The sequence below is a fragment of the Castanea sativa genome, chromosome 6 (genome assembly GCF_040712315.1).
Source record: "Castanea sativa cultivar Marrone di Chiusa Pesio chromosome 6, ASM4071231v1".
Taxonomy (NCBI): Eukaryota; Viridiplantae; Streptophyta; class Magnoliopsida; order Fagales; family Fagaceae; genus Castanea; species Castanea sativa.
This window is the reverse complement of record NC_134018.1, coordinates 34,691,915-34,711,179: the sequence shown is the minus strand read 5'-3', so window position 1 is coordinate 34,711,179 and position 19,265 is coordinate 34,691,915. Positions and strand designations below refer to the sequence as shown.

The following is a 19,265-nucleotide window of genomic DNA, read 5'->3' as shown; positions in this document are numbered from 1 at the left end:
ACACACAGCTGCCCTACTCTCCCCAAAAACCCTAAAACACATGCTCCCAAAAAGGAGAATAAATTTATCAATTCTCATTTTTTAGCATGGGTCAACTTTCAAGGTCATTTTTTACCTTTATAATGGTTTGTTATTAAGTTTTAGTAAACTACAAAGTTGTATATCTTCAAGGCTTCTTTCCATTACCATAAGAATTAGATAAATCTGAAATATAAGTAAAAAGATATGACCAAAATACCAAGACTAACAAACTATTTTCATATCAAGATTTATTTCCAACTTTGCATTGAACAAAATTAACTCTTGCCTTTTGTATTTTCACACATCTTTGACTTGTTAAATGCTTTAAAAGTCACTTCTCAATTGATCTTGATCATTGTTTCTCAAAAAAAAATAAAAAAAAATTGATCTTGAACATTGGTTTCTCTTAGATGTTTAATGTGCATGATTGGCTTATTAGTTTTAATCTCTTATAAGAGAAAAATACACGTAATAAGTATATTTTAGAGAAAAGTTGCAAACTCTCATATTTATGTGTAAGTGTAGGATAAACACCAAATATATGTGATAATGCCTACCAAAACTAAGATACTATTGTAATTTTAAGTGATTATCACCAACTTAAAACCATTTGCATCCAAAGATGGAAGATGCATTTTTCCCCTCCATTTTAGATTATACTGTAGCAAAAAATCACCAAAAACACTCTCACATTTAGTTTTGCTTCATTGTTCAAATTTGTACACTTTGTTAGGGTATTATCTAAACATACGTTACCACCGTCCATAACAATGTGTGTATCTTAAACACCAACTTTTTATTCCACTCTCTCTCTCTCTCTCTCTCACTCATAATACTATCTATACAAAATATTTTCTCTCTCCTTATAATAAAAGAATAAAAAAATAATAAAAGTAGAAAAAAGTAATATTAAAAATAGAGTAGCATGAGAGTAGAGAATGAGATCTAGGGTATATTATCGAAGTGGTTAGGTAAATTAGATAATGTGACTTTTTTGATGAACTAAAATGCATTTTTTCCAAAATCTTTTTGTTTTTGAGGGGATTCCAAACTCAGATATGAATGCTCTAACTAATTAGTATGCTCTTAGTTGTTGCTTGTGAACAAAAATAGGCAAAAAATTAATGAAACCACTAAATTCATTCATTTAAAAAAATTTACCAATTAAACTGGGAAATTTTAAATTTGGGGACCAATGAAGCTTAATTATAATTTTCAATCTAAATATAAACAACTAGAAAAGTAATGGATTCGGATCAAGATTATTGCACCATGCAATTACCACCTTACATCATATGTGACAGTTATTTGAGTACAACTGATTGAATACTAATGCTGATTATTCTATGGAATTTTTTAACTTGGTTTTGGATTGCAGGTGGCTCCTCAACAGGAACTGGGAGGTGCGCTGAGCATATATGGAGAAAGGCAAATAGCTATGCAAATATACTGGCTAAGAGGGGTGCTTCCCAAATAGAAAGGGAAGTGTTGTATGATACTTGCCCCACTTTTTTGTAACAGTGTTTATATTGGGACTCCATGAGTTTTGTTTCATCTCGAGGTCGTTGCGGATAATAAGGGTCCAGTGATGTTTTGTTTAGATTTAGCTATTCCTCTCTTCGGTTTGGTATGGTCGGATTGTGTTTGGTTTGCTTCAGTCATTTTAGGTTAATGTGTTTTGTTGTACTATAGTTCTATTGTAATATTTATGTTCATAAGAGCATCCACATTCATTTATCCTAATTCTATCCTATTTTACCATTCAAAAAGCTACTTTATCAATTATACAATACAATTTTACAATACCTCAACATCCAATCTTTTATTTTACCATACTACACATTAAAATAATATAAAAATAATAGTATAAAAATATTTCTCAATTCTCTCTCTGATCTCTATATCTCTTACTTTCAGTTACACCACTACCACCGTCCACCTTCTTTCAGTTACACCACCACCACCGTCCACCTTCTCTCAGTCAGACCACCACCACCATCCACCTTCTCAGTCACACCACCCACTTCTGCTGAGCAAAATCCAGAAACCAGAAACCAAAAATTATTCACAAACCAAAAACCATCGTTCTAAATCTAAATCAAAAATCAAAATCAAAACCGAAAACCCACTATCGACCCACGCCGCCGTTGCACCATTGACCCACGCCCACATCAGTCACAAACCCACCACCGCCAAAAACCCACACAACTCGCCGATCTCCACTGGTAAAAACCCAAATCACTCACCGATCTCCGATCTCTGCTCCAAATCAAAACAAGAAACCCATACTGCTGTTGCACCACTGACCCACGCCCACATAAGTCATAAACCCACCACCGCCAGAAACCCACACAACTCGCCGATCTCCACCGGTAAAAACCCAAATCACTCACCGATCTCCGATCTCTGCTCCAAATCAAAACAAGAAACCCCTGCCGCCGCTGCACCACTTGACCCATGCCCAAATCAGTCAGAAACCCACTCCCACACAAATCACAACCCACCTGACCCACACAAACCACGCAACCCAACCGCCACTGGGTAGCTCGATTTTGTTGAAGCTTGAAGGAAGTTGATTTTGTCGATTTGAAGAGAGAGGGTCATCTACATATGCAAGTATGTCAGTTTGAAAAGGGTCATCGGAGCACCAATGCCTCGTCGGTTGAGTGAATCGGTAAAGGGATCAAAGCACCGATGCCTCGTCAGAATCACTATTAGAGAGAGAAGGTCATCGGCGAGAGAGAAGATTCTAAGTTATCGAAGAGAGTCTTGGGTCTGAAGAGAGTAGAGAGCAAATGAGAAAGAGAGAAGGAAGAGAGAGAAAAGAAGAGATATAATGAGAGAGGAGAGAGAAATTTCCGGGTAAATAAACAGGAGGAGAGAGCATTAAAAAATTATATTTTTTTATCCCATTTAGCTACAGTACCATCTTACATTTACGATGGTACTATAGCTATATGGCAAAAAAAAATTTGGCCTTTTCCAATTTGCCATTTTCATTGTTGAGCAATTTTTGAGTCTAAATGCCAAATGCACCTTATATTTGATATATACCACACTCATTGCTGATGCTCTAAGAGTTCTGTTTATATAACATAAATCTCCTGATTATGCCCAAAAAAAAAAAAAAAAGTTATTTGAGTAACATTTTTTACATTTAACTTTTTTATCTTATCAACTTTTACATTTCAATCGCAGGATACACTGTTTGTCCAAAAAAAAAAAATCGCATGATACGCTAACCCACCGGATCTCAATCCCAAAGAAATAGCATATGTTCATGTAAAATCCCATACATACACGTTGCAAAAGTCAATTGGCAAGAAGCATAGAAGTCAAAGACAGTTAAAATAAACAAAGACTTTTTACTTTCCATCCAATAATCTTCTGACGTACCTTCAGCCCCACAAGCAGCCCTGACCCATTCGATAATCACCCCCTCATATCCTAATTCATTTTCCTTTCCAATAAGAGAGAGAGAGAGCAGATGTCAATGCATTAACACTATCACTATAAGATAGAGAGCTGCAAGCAAAGCGGTTAAGTTCCAAGTCCACACACAGCTTCTTTTAAGAAAGCAGAGAACTTTCTCAGCTTTTCTTTATCACTTAACTTCACTTTCTATACAATGTCTTGCGTGTTCTCTCCTCAACCCCAGAACTGAAATCCTCAGAGACACATCCATGGAGTTCAATCTTGAAAACCCATTAACAAATTTCAATGACTCTCACTCTAACGCATTCACTTCTCTCTTCCTCACTGAATCTGAACACATGCCAGCTGAAAACTACTTTCAGAGTCTCAAATCCAAGGATTTTGATATCTCTGTTCGACGAGAAACCATCTCTATAATTTCACAGGTACAGATAATGCTCCATTTTTCACTATTGTTTGTTTTTGACCTCGATTTATGCCATCTTTTGCGTGGATATTGGAAAACAAGGAAGAAAAAAAAGCTTAAAACTCTGTATGAAACGTTTTCACTCTTTCTTTTCTAGAGCCAAATGATTTTGCTTATTTTTTAGTTCTATGTACATTCTGAATTTCTGAATCTATGTTAATTTGTATTTTTCAGCTCTCTTGCAACTTCGATCCGTTATTGTCTTACCTTGCTGTCAATTATCTTGATCGGTTCTTGTCTAGCCAAGGGATGCTGGTAAAGAAACCTTCAACATGGCGACTTTGGATAATTCATCATCTTTGTTGAATTCTATTGTGTTTGCTGATTTAGATCATTCTATCATAGCATTTTGAAAAGTAAAATTAAAAATTGTGTTGGTATCTTTGGATCAAAACAAAAGAGGTCCTTCCTAGAATGCCAACAAAATCAAAATGGTACATTATATTATTTAAGGTTCAATTGCTTTGAGATCTAATAAGAATCTTCATTTAACAGGAACCAAAGCCATGGATTCTAAGGCTTCTTGCTATCTCCTGCGTTTCTCTAGCTGCCAAGATGAAGGGAACAGAGTTTTCCCTCTTTGATTTTCAGGTAAACATACTTGCTACTGCAATATAGACCAAAGAATCTATTACACAATTACTTTGTGAAATATACACTAGTAAAGCTTATATGAATCTCGTTTGTTTAACTCTGGGATGGAATAGGGTGATGGAGGTTTTATTTTTGACACACAAACAATAGAGAGAATGGAGGTCCTCATCTTGGGAGCTCTAAAATGGCGAATGCGCTCAATCACTCCCTTTTCTTTCATATCTTATTTCATTTCTTTGTTCAAACTTAAAGACCCGTCCCTGAAGCAGGCTATTAAAGCTCGAGCTACTGAGATCATATTCAAAGCTCAGAATGGTAAATACCCAGAAAAAGAAAGGACACAAAAAAAAAAAAAAAGTCAACATCTATTGAGGACTTTTCCTCTGCTTTGGCTCACAAAATCTTTATTTCGTTTGCAGAGATTAAGCTTTTGAAGTTCAGGCCTTCAATAATTGCTGCGTCGGCTCTTCTCTCTGCTGCTCATGAGTTATTACCCTTGCAATATCCATGCTTTAGAAAAGCAACATCCAATTGTTCATATGTAAATAAAGTATATATCCCACTCCAACTTTTCCTTTTACCTGCATTTTGAGACACAATTTTCGCTTTAAGAAATTACCTATAGCAGAATAATATGACAATAATGTACCTAATTTGACTTACTTTTCCATATCGTTACCATATGATATGGTGAATTATTTTGCAGGAAAACTTATTGCAATGCTACAATGCAATGCAAGACATAGTGATAGATGGGTACGAGTCAGTTTTCGATATGGTATCAAGCTCGGTCACACCGGTCAATGTGTTAGACCAGCAATTTTCAAGCACGGAAAGTGGAAAGACCAATGGCACTATTACTAGCAGTAGTACAAGTAGATCAGAGAGAGGCATCAAGAGGAGAAGAATCATTGGTTACTGTGACAATCTCACGGTCCAGATTTCTCGGATTCAACAGTGTTGATGAGCTTGATTCCACGGTATTAATCACCGGGCCATTTGAGAGTGACACTACCTGCCTCAAGTAATGAACAGAAAAAGAAAAGAGAAAAAACAGAGGTGGGTGAAGAAGTTGATATTTCATGGATAAGAATACTGTTGCATATCTCAGGCTTTTAGCACGGCCCACTTACTCCCTTTCGGCTAACACAGAATTGGGAGCAAAGAAGAGAATTTTTGTTTCTTTTGTTTTTCTTAGGGACCAAACAAAGACAAAACATAACTTTGGATTGTAGGGTTCAATTTTGTGTTTCTGTTTTGGTTCTAGTAACTAGTGTGATTGTGTCTCTTAGTTTCTGGCAAAGGAATAATAATAGTATGAATAACAAAACAACAATTTCCTTGGAAATTAAAATTTTACTGTGTACCCTTTTAAATGTGCAGCGTGGGTGCTATATACCTATAATTACGGTTTTGACCTTGTGGATACAAAATAAATTTAGTAATTGGTCGGAATCTCGAGATTGAGATTAGGACAACATTACTTTACAACATTATATAGACAAGTTTACTAATTATTGTCTTTACCTTTATTATAAAGGTGTTGTTAATGTATGTCCTTAGGCATATACTCTTAATCATTTATTTTAAAAAAGGTTTTATGGAGAATTGAAAAAACTGTTAATCATTTTTTCAATTTTCTATAAATATTTTTCTAAAGTAGTTTACTCATTAATACTCTTAGGTAATACGCATAGTAAAACACTTATTATAAATCATCAGAATTGGTCACCTTAGTAGTAGCTGTGGATGATATGCGGTACATTTGTTGTGAAACAATGCCTTGAAATTTATGGAGGAATTGTTGGAGTTTGTCTTTTTGTTTTATTTTGTTTTGTTTGTTTGTTTTGTTTTTTTTTTTTTTTGAGGAGATAATATTTGTGCCCAGGGATTTGCAATAACTATGTCAGGGATGTTAGGGTTGGTCTCTCCAGTTTCTCCCTTTTATTAGTCACCTTGGCATTGTTAAGGTTTAGTGACAAAAATTTATTAATCACGTGATCCCTTTGATATGAGCTGTATGATGGTCCCCCTAATGAGATTTCCTTATACTAAAAGATATCTGGACCCAATTTTGAAGATCTCTGTTTCCGTACCTGGAAGATGATAGTAATTGCACAGAGGGATTTCGGACCACCAGATGAATTAAATCTGTTTTAAGTGCCAAGAATGGACATGCACTATTCATAGCTTTACATGGTGGTACTGGGTGACAAAGAGCGTCCACATCCATATGGATTATGAATTGCATCTTTTCTACATTTAATATATTCATCCATGATTCTCAAAAAAAAAAAAAAACCATCCATTAATCAACAGAACAATCCTTTTTTTTTTTTGGTGAAATCTTTGTTGCTACTGTTGCATATTTAGCTTTGATCATGGTACATAAGTTATAAATCATCCATTGTTTCATAGGAAAAAAAAAATCCATTTTCAAATAGCCTTACTCGTTATAAAAAGGTTTATTATTATTATTATTATTTTTTAAGCTGGCATTAACTAATAGGTATCAGGGTAGTGAATTTTTATCCTTGTTTATATATATAAAACCTTGGTTCTCCCTGTTCTTTTCAAAGGTTTTTTTTTAGTCTAATGCTATTGGAACTCCGAAAAAATCTTTTTCTTTTAGGCTATGCTTGTTTTAAAGTAAAATTTTTTTTGGAATTTTTTTTTTTCAATTTTCAAGTGTTTGTTTGCATATAAAATGTGATCAAACTTGTAGAATATTTTTCGTTGACCATAAAATCCTTTATAAAAAGTTGTAAAAAGTTTTATCTTTAAAATTTTGGTAAACTATCTTACAAAAACACACAAAGGCTTCCTCTCACCTAATTTGGTGGCTAGGTCACTGGTCTAGCGGCCAGAGTCGCCGCACTGGTGGCTAGAGCTATCGCTCAGGTGACTCATCCTGAGATCCAATCACTTGAGCCACCATTCTGACTACTAGAGCTACCATTTTGACAATTGGTGCTGGAGGTCTAATAACCAAAACAATCATTCTGGCCATTGGTGCTAGCGGTCTAGTCACTGAGACACCTTTCTAGTGGCTATTGCTGGGAATTTGGTTGTCAAAGCCACCATTCTGACGGTCTAGTCATCAAATCTTCAACACCAGCGGCTCTAGTGGCTCAGCCACTAGTTTTGGTGGTTTGCTTGAAAAATTTTACTTGTTATACGAAACACTTGAAAATATTTTATTAAAAATGTTTTACATGTTGTAGGGTCTTTTTTTTTTTTGACAATACCTAGGCCTAAGTAGAAATAGGAATCCTGGGCCTTATGCTTGTGGTTTGGTGGACTGGGCTTGGTTCACCGCATCTATGTTGGGCTGATTACGAATCAAGTTATGCACAAAACATGATTCCTACAACACATACACATTCATTCATACATACAAAATATATATGTATTGTACAATAAGGAACAGTAAAGGAATAATAAAAGTTATATGAAGCGTCAGGGATCCTCAAAATGATAAGTAATGTTTTATTATTTTTGAGTTTTAGTACATTGGGTCCTTTCTCTATTAGGATATGTTACAAGGTCCAAATGAGTTCAAAAATCACAGACTTAGATAGCTTTTTGAAGGCTTCTAAGACATGTAAGGTTTGAATTGAATCCAAGTGTATCCTCTAGTACTTGTTTTAGGACCCCTCACAGTGTTTTCCATTTTTTCTCATTTTTTGAATTCTAAAGAAGTTTTTCAAATGACCTTTTTGCTCTGATTCTCTATTGCCGAATGGTTTTTGCTGTTGGCTCCATTACTTTTTATAGTACCTTTCTAGGATTTTTGGTGTACCAATGATTCCCTCCATTTGCTGCTCTGGGTACCAAAACTAATGTTGTGTCAATAACATTGGTGGCTGGTTCCTTCCTTATTTTCTCATTATTTTCCCTTTTTAAGGTCTCTCTCCCCCCCCCCCCCCCCAAAAGTCCTTAATTGACCTTCCCTTTTTGGGAGATCCTAATAGCCGACTTTCAATCTTCTTTTCCTAAAACTTCTAGATGCTCTTTTTAGACCCACCTTTTTGGCTGCTTCACCTTTTGTCATTTTCTCTAAATGGGTAGATTCCTCTCTGTCAGGCTGAAAGATCTCCAACCACTTTCCTTCATGGTCCACCTTCTTGCATTCTCGAGGTATTGGGCTTCTTTTCATGAAATGCTGATTCCTAAGTTGTCAGCCTTTTTTTTTTGAACTATGGGCAGTTGATGGTACATACTGATCTTTGTTCTTTCTGTCCATGAGCATGCTCCTTTAACTTGTCCCCATCTCAGCTGGTCTCTCTTTGCGTATCTCGAGGATCCTAGGTTCCTGGGAGTCCTAAGGTATCTTGGTCCAGTACCTTTCTAGGCTCCCTAGGAAATTTCCCCACATAGGCTGGGCTGAGCTTTCCTTTTTCTTTTCCCTTTGTTTTCTAACACCCAAAGCTTGCCCATTCATGGGTTTGGACCTTCTCTTACTTATTTTAAGTGGACCTTGATTGGCGGATTGGGCCTTGCCCTTTCTTTGAGGGCTCAAACGGGTTTTAAATTTCAATATTTGTGATATTTTAGGCCTTGACACAATGCTTGTGATATTTTAGACCTTAACACATATAAAATATTTTACTTCAAAACAAATGGAGCATTAGCGAAATGGAGGGATAACACATTGATTATCATTATCAACGTCATACCATGGCATGATAATCTCCCTCTCCCTCACCCCCTACCTTTTTTGTCTTTGGGTTTTAGTCTTAGGTCTCGACAAATTACAAAAGCGGTGATGTTTCATGATAATCTCCTAACCGAATTGTTTCATTGAACAGAATCTTGATTGGTTTTACTAGATTGTTGACTTTGACTTTAACCAAAGTTGACATTTTTTATCGGATCAATCTTGTCTCGTTTTTCGCATAGGTTTTGATTTTAGGTCTTGTTTGCTCATTTAAGACTCCTAAATCATTCAAATTAGTTCCTTTTGGCCACCTATACTTGAAATTCACCAACCCATTTACACATACTTCATCACAAAATCACTTTTCATTGATCTTCTACAAGCTATCAATATAGCTAGTCTGTGGCCCTTGTTGTTGCGCTCATGCCATTGTAACCATTCTCAGGCCTTTGTAGCCTTTTTCTAGCATTTTCATCCCAATTTGCACGTTTCTTCTACCTTGTGCTCGATTCACATCCAATCAATCCAGTCTTTCAATGTCATTTTCAAGGTATCACTCAATTCATATTTGAGAGATTTTCACAAAATTTTATTCCAAAGTAAAGGCTTTTTATTAAGCTTTTACCTTGAGTTTTGAGAGGAAGTTTTAAAAATAATATTTTTATTGGGTTTATATTAGTTAATTATGTAAGAGCCCAAGAGTCCCAATTCTGGGCTAAGCTTATGTACCTAATCCTAACTCATGTCATCTCTATATATACCTATCAAAGTTTATTGTCAACACACTTGAGCATTTAATAAAAGATGTAGTTGCTAAGAGCATAAGCATTTTAGGGGGGGGGGGGGGGGGGCTGTAAACACCCCTAGTTGCTATTTCACAACCAAAACCACTAAAAACATGCTCTATCCAGGTTGGTATATGTAAAGAATTATACCATCCATGAACAGTAGGTTTCTACATATACAATATTTTATTTTATTCTCTCCCTCTTTTCTATTTTCTCTCTTCTCTGACTCTCCCCCACTTCTCTCTTATTCGGCCAAAATTGGGAATTAACCCTATTTCCTAAACAATATAATTAGTAGGCACTGGTACAAAATTATATTTTTTTACTAACATCTCAAGTCTAAAAGACTTGATTTTTGGCCCAAAAATCGAGTCTTTGAGGGTCGATTTTATGGTCTGATCATGTCTGATGTGACATTTTTCCATGTAGTGACCACCTGAAAATCGAGTCTCTAAGACTCGATTTATCAGCCTTTACAAAACAAGTATAATGTTTTAAGCCCACCCTTTACACCTTCTCATCAGAGAAGAAAGAGAGAGAAAAAAAAAAACCCAGAAACAGAAACATGGGTTGTAGTCAGTCGAAGATTGAGATCGAAGTGGGTGGCTTCAGATCGGCGTGGGACCATGGGTGGGTGGGTTTCAAGTAGGTGTGGGTGGCTTTAGACCAGCATGGGTGGCTTCAACTCGGCGTAGGCTGTGTGTGGTCGTGGGGCATGGGTGGCCGTCGGTGGTTGTCGGTGCTCGTGGCTAGCCGTGGGTTGGGTTCAGATCGTCGTTGAAGATCAAGATCGGAGTGGGTGGCTTCAGATCGACATGGGACCATGGGTGGGTGGGTTTCAAGTCGGCGTGGGCTGTGTATGGTTGTGGGGCATAGGTGGTCATCGGTGCTCGTGGCTAGCCGTGGGTCGGGTTCAGATCGTCGTGGGTTGAAAAAGCTGAGTAGAATGGGTTTTCTTGGTAGATTAGTTCTTTGTAACTTTTTTTTTTTTTTCAAAATTTTTGGTTTAACCTCTCTTATGTGTTTTGCTTGGTGAGTTTTTCTCTCTTTCTTATAAGATAAGAAGGTGTAAAGGTATGCTTAAAAAATTATACTTGTTTTGTAAAGGGTTATAAATCGAGTCTTAGAGACTCGATTTCTAGGTGGACTCCACGTGGAAAAAGTGTTAATTCAAACCTGATCAGAACATGAAAATCGACCCTCAAAGACTCGATTTTTAGGCCCAAAATTGAGTCTTTTAGACTCGAGATGTTAGTAAAAAATATAGTTCTGTAACAGTGCCTACTAATCATATTGTTTGAGAAACAAGGATAATTCCCAATTTTGGCCCTCTTATTCCTTTTCTCTTCTTTCTTTCTTTCATTATCTCTTTTTCATTTTCTCTTCTCTTTAGAATGGCATTGGATTTGTGTAGTGGGTTTATGTGGTGGTGGATTTGTGTGTTTTGTGGTGATGGTGGTGGTATGGGTTACAGATGGATTTTGTGTAGGGGTTGTGGCTATAGTGGGGCTTGGTGTGGTGGAGGCTTGAAGGCAATGATAGCCGTGGGTCGTGGATCGTTGTTGGCTAGGTTTGAATTGGTAGTGGTCGATTAGGTGTTATCTTCTTGCTTTGGTTGTGGGCGTTAGGTACTTGGGTCGGGTTGTGGGTGTTGTGTTTGGTTTTGGATTGGACCAACGGTGAGGATGGAGTTTTTCAATGGTGGGTTTTGCTTCGGTGGTGATTGTTGGCTTGTTGCTTCGGTGGTGGGTGTTGGGTACTTAGGTTGGATTGGGGGTGTTGGTTTAGTGGTGAGTTTATGGTTCAATGGTGGCTGGTGTTTTAGCGGTGGCAGTGGGTAGTGCGATGGTGGCTGGTGTTTTTAGTGGCAATTTTTTTTTTTTTGGTTTATTTTGGTGGTGATTTTGGTGATGAAGGGACAGTGGGAGGGGGTGTGGGTTCACCGAAGAGAAAATGGAAGAGAGGAAAGAGAATTGAATTTTTTTATATTATTTAATGTTGTAGTTTATATTATTTTAAAGAGTTAGATGTAAAAATAAAAATAAAAATGTGCAGTGAATTGTAAAATAAAATGATAAAATAAATAAAGTAGATAAGATGATAAAATAGATCCTCCAACCACCTTTTATCTCTTGAACGTATGTCTAGTTCTCATTCATTATGGGCTTCCACATCTTCTACAATATTTTCTGTTTCTCCTTTAATTCCAACCATTCAAAATTGACTCATAAATAGAGATCAATTAAAAATAAACTGGCGCTTCTGACATTGAAATAGTTTCTCATCTGACCTATAGTCCTCCAATGCAAAGGACTAGTTCTGCAAATTCAAATCCACGAGTTAGATAATCCTAAAGTTTCTGTCAGATGGCGAATATAAAATTTTATTTGTAGAAATTGTTGTTGACTTGCAAGAAAAGTGGGTAAATCATGTGGTCTCTTTTTCGTGTGATTTTAGGTGAGTTCTGGACCTGTTTTTCTCCTCTCATCCATGGCAGAATAATGTGATTATCAACTGCGGTCAACATCTCCAAGACTTTGGTGTACAAATAAACTTAACCAACATCCTACTCCTTTTGCCTTCAGTTTTCTTTCCATTCTTTTTTATTTTGGAGGGTTGCATTTACTTCAATTTTTTCCCCACATGATCCCTCTCCACTCACTTTGTTTGTTTTGTAATTTACCGTCTCTCTCTTCACTTATTAAATCTCAATTTATTTTATAGGTCATGTCAACAGGTATCTTTAAGTTAATAAATTATTTTAGAAAATTTTTAACACAACTTTTAAGGGAATAGAAAAAACTGTCAAAAACATTAAATTTTTTTTCCTTATCTTATAAAACCTTTTCAAAAATGATTTATTAACATTTTTTTTAGATGCAAAAAAACTTTAATTTATGGTATCCACTCTATAATAATTACTCAATATTAACAGCTCAAGATACCAATTATTCTTTAAGTTGGAAAGGTAAGAAGTTAGAAGTTAGAATCACATATCTTATTAAAGGTCTGTTTGAGCATTGTTTATTTTGTTGAAATTGAAATTTTTTTGCTAAAAGTATATAGAAAAAAAAAAAAGAGCTAAAAGCTGATTTTTAGAGTAATGAGACTCACTTAACAGTGCAATGAGACCTGCTTTAAAAACAAAATAAGCTAAAATTAAAATAAGCTAATTTTTTTCAAATCTCAAATGCAGCGAAAGTCTTAAACTTAAAGATATATAGGCCTTCCAAAAAAAAAAAAAAAAAGGAAAAAGAAAAAAAAGCTACGCATTCAAGGTGGTAAGCTAGGAGACCAGTGTATTCACTATTTAGTATTTACTCTTTATGAATTATATGATGTAGACTTTAAATACACATAATATAAAACTCCAATTGGCTGAAGTTCTCCCACTTAATTTTTTCGAAGTTCACCCCTCCCATTAAAAAAAGTAGACTTTTTAAGGGCTTAACAAAAAAAGAACGAAAAAAGGTAATAACAAAATGAAATGAATTAAATTAATAAACCAACGGAATCAATTTGCTTGAATTTGTGAATTCCATCAAAATTAGGCTATAAATGTATAAATTATGGGTGTATTGTTTGACACTTCACAGTTACCGGGATTGCAGATCGCTACTGATAATGACTTCATCATTAATGATGGTATTTTGGCCAAATAGCATTTTAAAACAACAATTTTATGGTCTTTATAATATCAAATAGCCGGGCAAGGACTGGTGAAATAATCTGATCCCTCTCTCTCTCTCTCTCTCTCTCTCTCTCTCTCTCTATATATATATATATATATATATATATATATATATCAGGTATATGAATGTCAAAGAAATTACAGTAGAACACGACTCTAAATATACTACTTTATAAATCTAATTGATTTCATAAACAGTTTCAAGAAGAAAGTTGACAAATGGTGCAAACAAGAATCATCAGCGGTCCGAACCTGACCTAGTTGTTACTTAGTTATCACACGAAACCATCATATCACTAAATCAATATAATCATATTTGCTAGAAAATGAAACTCTTGAACTTGTGTTGTGTGTGTGTATTTGGTGCATAAAGATTTGTAACATTACCATTCCCTACAGTATGTCCGTATGTTAATGGACAGTTCAACAAATTGACACCATATAATAAAATAAAAGAAATCTGTTGTAAGGAATTAAGGATTAATAACATATTAACCAAAGTTCATTAGAATGCTTTTGGATTGTTTTCACTTTTCAGCAATGGCATCGCAACAAGGACCAACAGCTCATTCATTTTGAGCAATGTACACAATTTGTGCCGTATTTTTTAAATTAATGGAAACTAAATTCAGAAAAGAATAGAGGGAAATATATATTAATCTGTATAGCCATTTCCAGGCAAACATTTCCCATTCTTGTATAATTAAGCATCGTAAAACTTGGGTTTAAATTGGATTTAGGACTGCAAAAACACTCAGCTTAGTTTTACAAGTTCAACTTGGATATATTGGCCAATAGGCCCCAACTTTGCGTGACAAAAAATATTCCAACCATGAGAAAGTACATGGTGAAAGAGAGAAGAATTATTTTAGTGGGACCGATGTTTTGTAATATCTGCATCAGTAGTTCCATCGCCAACTAAAAAGGTAAACATATGAAACAAATGTTCGAAGATATCGTAGAAGTGTTTGCGGTGGAGAAGCTTCTTGATCTCAGTCCTCTTGTTGGTTTGGATGTGCTATGCTACACAGTGCAATTAAATTCTATTTAACCTGTACACAGAGTCACATGAAACCCGAGTGTGTGTGAGAGGGACTCTCAATGATAATCCCCCAAACTTCATAAATGTGAGGGTGGCTTATTGTTTCCTATTGTGAATAAGAGCAACCAAAGCTTGACAGCACCAAGCTACGTAATTAAGTTAGCCCAAATGTGGTGGTGGCGCATTGTCTCCTAGTTGTAGGAATTTGATGATGGAGTACACAGGGCAGACCATAGTAGGGATACTAACCACACACATATATCAAACGTAATTGCATGGGAGAAGGGTTGTTAACAATTGTGTTTTTACATCACCAAATACAATTTGTATATATGGGCTTCGATTCAATAACTACAGGTTTATAGAAGTTTGATTAATTACAAAGACATATATAGTCACAAATTTAATTAAGTTCATAATTAAGGACATTAATTATATGGGCATACATTTGGCCTCGATTCAAACTTAAGCATTTCGCAAGCAGATTAATGCTATTACGTGTTAGCCTCTACGTACAGACATTTTTTTAACACAATATTTACATACCTGGATTACTAATTTTAAGATCATTACTCCAAATAGATAAAAAATGAGGTTGGTGCATGTGCCTTGAATTACAGATACAATCTATGGGCTATTATTCAACCAATGAAAGAATCTATCCAATGCTCTACATTAATGATATTTTGTTTTCATATTGCACTACTGTTTTGGCACAGCTGGAAAATTACAAGCTTTAGGAGACGAAGCCAAAACAAGTTAGCAATATACAGCTAAAGAAAAAGTCATCACTATTTCATATGGTGAATTACATCACATAGGAAAAAAGATGGGTTAGCCTATCCAACACCAGCAGACAGGGGAAGAAAATGGCTGTCCCAAGGATAGCCCTGTTTTAATTTAATTTTTGTAACAAATTAGTACAAAGTCTTTTTTGATATGTGATGAAATGTAAAACTAGCGAAGGCCACCCCTCTACCATTTCCATAGTATGGAGTACTTTGAAAAGACGACTAAGTACGAACAGGAAGGGGTTTGAGGCCCAACTCTAGGTCAGGGCCTTGCTGTAACATGTTGGGCCCTTTTTCACCTCTTAAGGTTTTATTTATTTATTTTATTTATTATAAATAATTTAGTTTTTTATTTTCTAATTTTTTTTTAGAGAGTTTCAATTTATGATGTTCACTCTTAGGGTTCGTCCATTTGGGTGGAAAATAGGGAGGATGGAAAATAGAGAGAGAAAAATAGGGTGAAAAATACTGTTTTCTACTGTTTGTTTGGAGAAGGAAAATAGGAAGGAGAGAAAACCCGGGAGAAAGTTTTCTCTCTGGGCCCATATTTTTTTTTTCCTTCCAAATCAAAAGAAAAATCTAGAGAGAAAAGTGCTATGGTAACACTTTTACAAAAATGCCGTCTTTTCACCTTTTTTTTTTTCATCGTGACCTGACATTCTCTTTTTTATTTATTTTTCAACGTGACTTGACGTTTTTTTTTTTTTCCACAACGTGACCTGACGTTCTCTTACTTTTTTTCAAATTTTTTTTCTTTTTCTTTTCCACAATGTGACCTGATGTTCTTTTATTTTTTTTCAAATTTTTTTTTTCACAACATGACCTGACTTTTTTTTTTTTTTTCAACTTGACCCTATTCAACGTTCTCTCTCTCTTTTTTTTTTTTTTAATTTTTTTTACATTATAATAATAAAAATAATAAAATAAATTTATATATATGATATGATAAATTTTATATTATGTAATGAGTACAAATAAATCTATTTCTTACATATTATGTCACAATGATTTAATAGTCAATTTATATAAATTACATTTTCCATCCTTCCCTTTTTCTCTCCAACCAAACAAAAGAGTTTTCCATCCTCTCACTTTTCCATCCCTCTAACGGAACACACAAGAGGGAATACTAAATATTTTCCATCCTCCTAATTTTTCATCATCTCACAATTTTCTATCCTCCCACTTTTCCACTCCTCCAACCGAACAGACCCTTAATTAATGATTGTGTTATTTGTCATTAGACTACGACACCAAACAGTTTTTGATGTAAGTAGAGATTGAACCTCAAATTTTTTATTCAACTATTAAAATTTTACGTTGAACTAACTGGAACCCACTTAAAAAAACAAGTTAAACCAATAGATCTTAAGTTGTAAACATTAATAGATCATTAATTTGTTGTGCTCAAGTATACATCTAAGAATCCAAGAAGGCATGTCTACCATTAGCCCAATGCCCCTTTATTATTTATTTTTTTAGAAATACATCATTATTAATTACTAAATATACCCCGTTCTAGTAAGAATATATTGTGTTGAATAAACAACATAAAGATTGAAGATGAAGGCCACACGGTATCCCAAAACTGGCAAAACACGTCTAGAGATCCAAATTGAAAAAAAACAAAAAAACAAAAAAACCTCCTAACAAAAATTAAATTCTCAATTAATATTAGACTGAATTTGGTTCATCTTTTTGAAATTGTACTTTTTGAAAAAGTTGTAGTTTAAAAAATACGGTATGAATTTTTTTTTTTAAGTAGAGTGTTTGCTAAAAGCTATATAAAAAAAAAAAAAGAATCTTTTTAGTTTTAGAAGATTATTAATGGCTTCTTGTGACTCTTTTAATTTTTTTTTTTGGTAATAGAATACATAATAATAACGTATTATCTAAAATTTGTTGAAAAAAATATTATAAATATAACATTACTCTAATATGATTTATTATTTTTTTTCATATGACTTACACTTTTTTCTTCATATTTTTATAAAATTTATTCGTATACTTGCCCCCACACTCAACCCAACACGTTTATTCCTTTTTTTTTTTTTATAATAATTTTTCTTTTGTTTTATCTTAGTCACAATTAGAAGTTTAGAACCAACCGTTCACCTTTTGTCTTCTTTCTTTTTGCCCTTTCGCTATTTTCCTCCACATAGACAGCTGTTGCCACACACTTCTCCACCTTGATCTTCTTTATTCTTTTATTTTTCATTAAATTCCACCACTCATACGCGTCTTCTACGAAAAACAAGCAACTCCTCTCAGATTCCCAGCGTCCTATCTTCCAATTGAAATGCATTGAGACCTAAGGTAATTTCTCTTAATTTTACCCCAAACCTTCAACACCCCTCTCTCTCTCTCTCTCTCTCTAGCCCCAAAATCAAATTGGAATTGAAGTTAGATTGGTGCATCAGAGCTCCTTCTCGTTACTCAACCTCAGTCATGTCAAAATATTCATTTCGGGTTGTTGAGAGTGAGATTAGTAGTGGAGGTTCAGTTTTTTGTTCCTATGATTCTCTGTGTTTATCTTCTTAGTTTTCTGTGTGTATTTTGTGGAGTTCATGCGAAAGTTAAGGGTAATTTGGAGACGAAAGGAAAAATATCTCAACAGTATTTTGTGCAATTTGGAATCGCATCTCTTGGGTTGGAATGCGAAAATGCAGACAATCGCGTTTATGGGACTGAAAAGCATAGTTTTAAAATTGTACCAAACACGTGTTTTGGGTTGGCAAATGCATGTTTTGGGTCCCAAAAAACAGAACCAAACGGGCACTTAGATTGGTTCATTAATAAAATCTAATGTTCATTACTTGAAATTTTCCTTGAGAGACTATATATATATATATATATATATATATATATATATATATATATATATATAATAACAAATGGTAGAAAAAAAGAAGAAGAAAATTCTCTCTCTATCTTTCAATCTTAATTCTTGAAGAAATTAAATCATTTAAAAAAAAAAAAAAAAATCTCAATGCCAACTTTGTTTAGCCACTACGCATAAGAAAAAAAATCCCCCTGGGAAACTTACAATTAATGTAGCTTGCCCTTAGTTGTCTTGAAGTTAGCTCCTTGGCATGAGTAGATTGGCTTGCTCACCTTATTGCTCTCCATCTTTTTTTAATTTTAATTTTTTTAATTTAGTTTTCTTTGTAACAAATGATTTAGGCTGCGGTTGGTTGGACGGTAAATCAATTTCAGAAAATATTTTCCGCATTTGCGTGTGTTTGGTTCAACGGAAAATTTGGTCAAACTGAAAATCATTTCCACGTTGACCGGAAAATAACCCTCCCCAGCTGTAAATCAATTTCAGTTTCTATTTTACCTTCAAATACAATTTTTCAGACTGAAAATAGAAAAGGAGAGAGAGAGAGAGCAACGGTAGTCACACTAGTGAGATCACGCCGGTGAGCTGGCGCCTGCGAGATTGCGCCGTCGAGCTCGTGCGAACGAGATCGAGGTGCGAGATCGTGCCGTCGACTGCGCGCCTGCGCCATCGAGCTTGCGCGAACGAGATCGAGGCGCGAGATCGCTCCGTCGACTGCGCACCGATGAGATCGAGGCGCCATGGAACTCGCGCCATGAAATCGCACCGACCGCCGTGAGATCGCGCTGTGAGATCAGACCGGATTTGCGATGTGAGATCGCGATGTGAGATCTCTTCCTCCTCCCTCTCTCAGTCTTGACCGAATGATTTATGTGGGAATGGTGTTTTTGATTTTTGTTTGTTTAACAATTGATGTATTGTAATTTTATATTATA

General features: G+C 35.1%; 1 protein-coding gene across 1 annotated transcript; it reads left to right on the top strand.

The window, feature by feature from the left end:
- The first annotated feature begins 3,519 nt into the window (after positions 1–3,519).
- On the top strand, positions 3,520–5,864 carry LOC142639038 (putative cyclin-D6-1). The gene is made up of 6 exons (XM_075813129.1): positions 3,520–3,881; positions 4,097–4,177; positions 4,418–4,513; positions 4,630–4,831; positions 4,936–5,066; positions 5,223–5,864. The coding sequence occupies exons 1-6, from the start codon at positions 3,705–3,707 to the stop codon at positions 5,478–5,480; spliced, it is 945 nt and encodes a 314-aa protein (XP_075669244.1). The 5' UTR covers positions 3,520–3,704; the 3' UTR covers positions 5,481–5,864.
- The last annotated feature ends 13,401 nt before the right edge of the window (positions 5,865–19,265 follow it).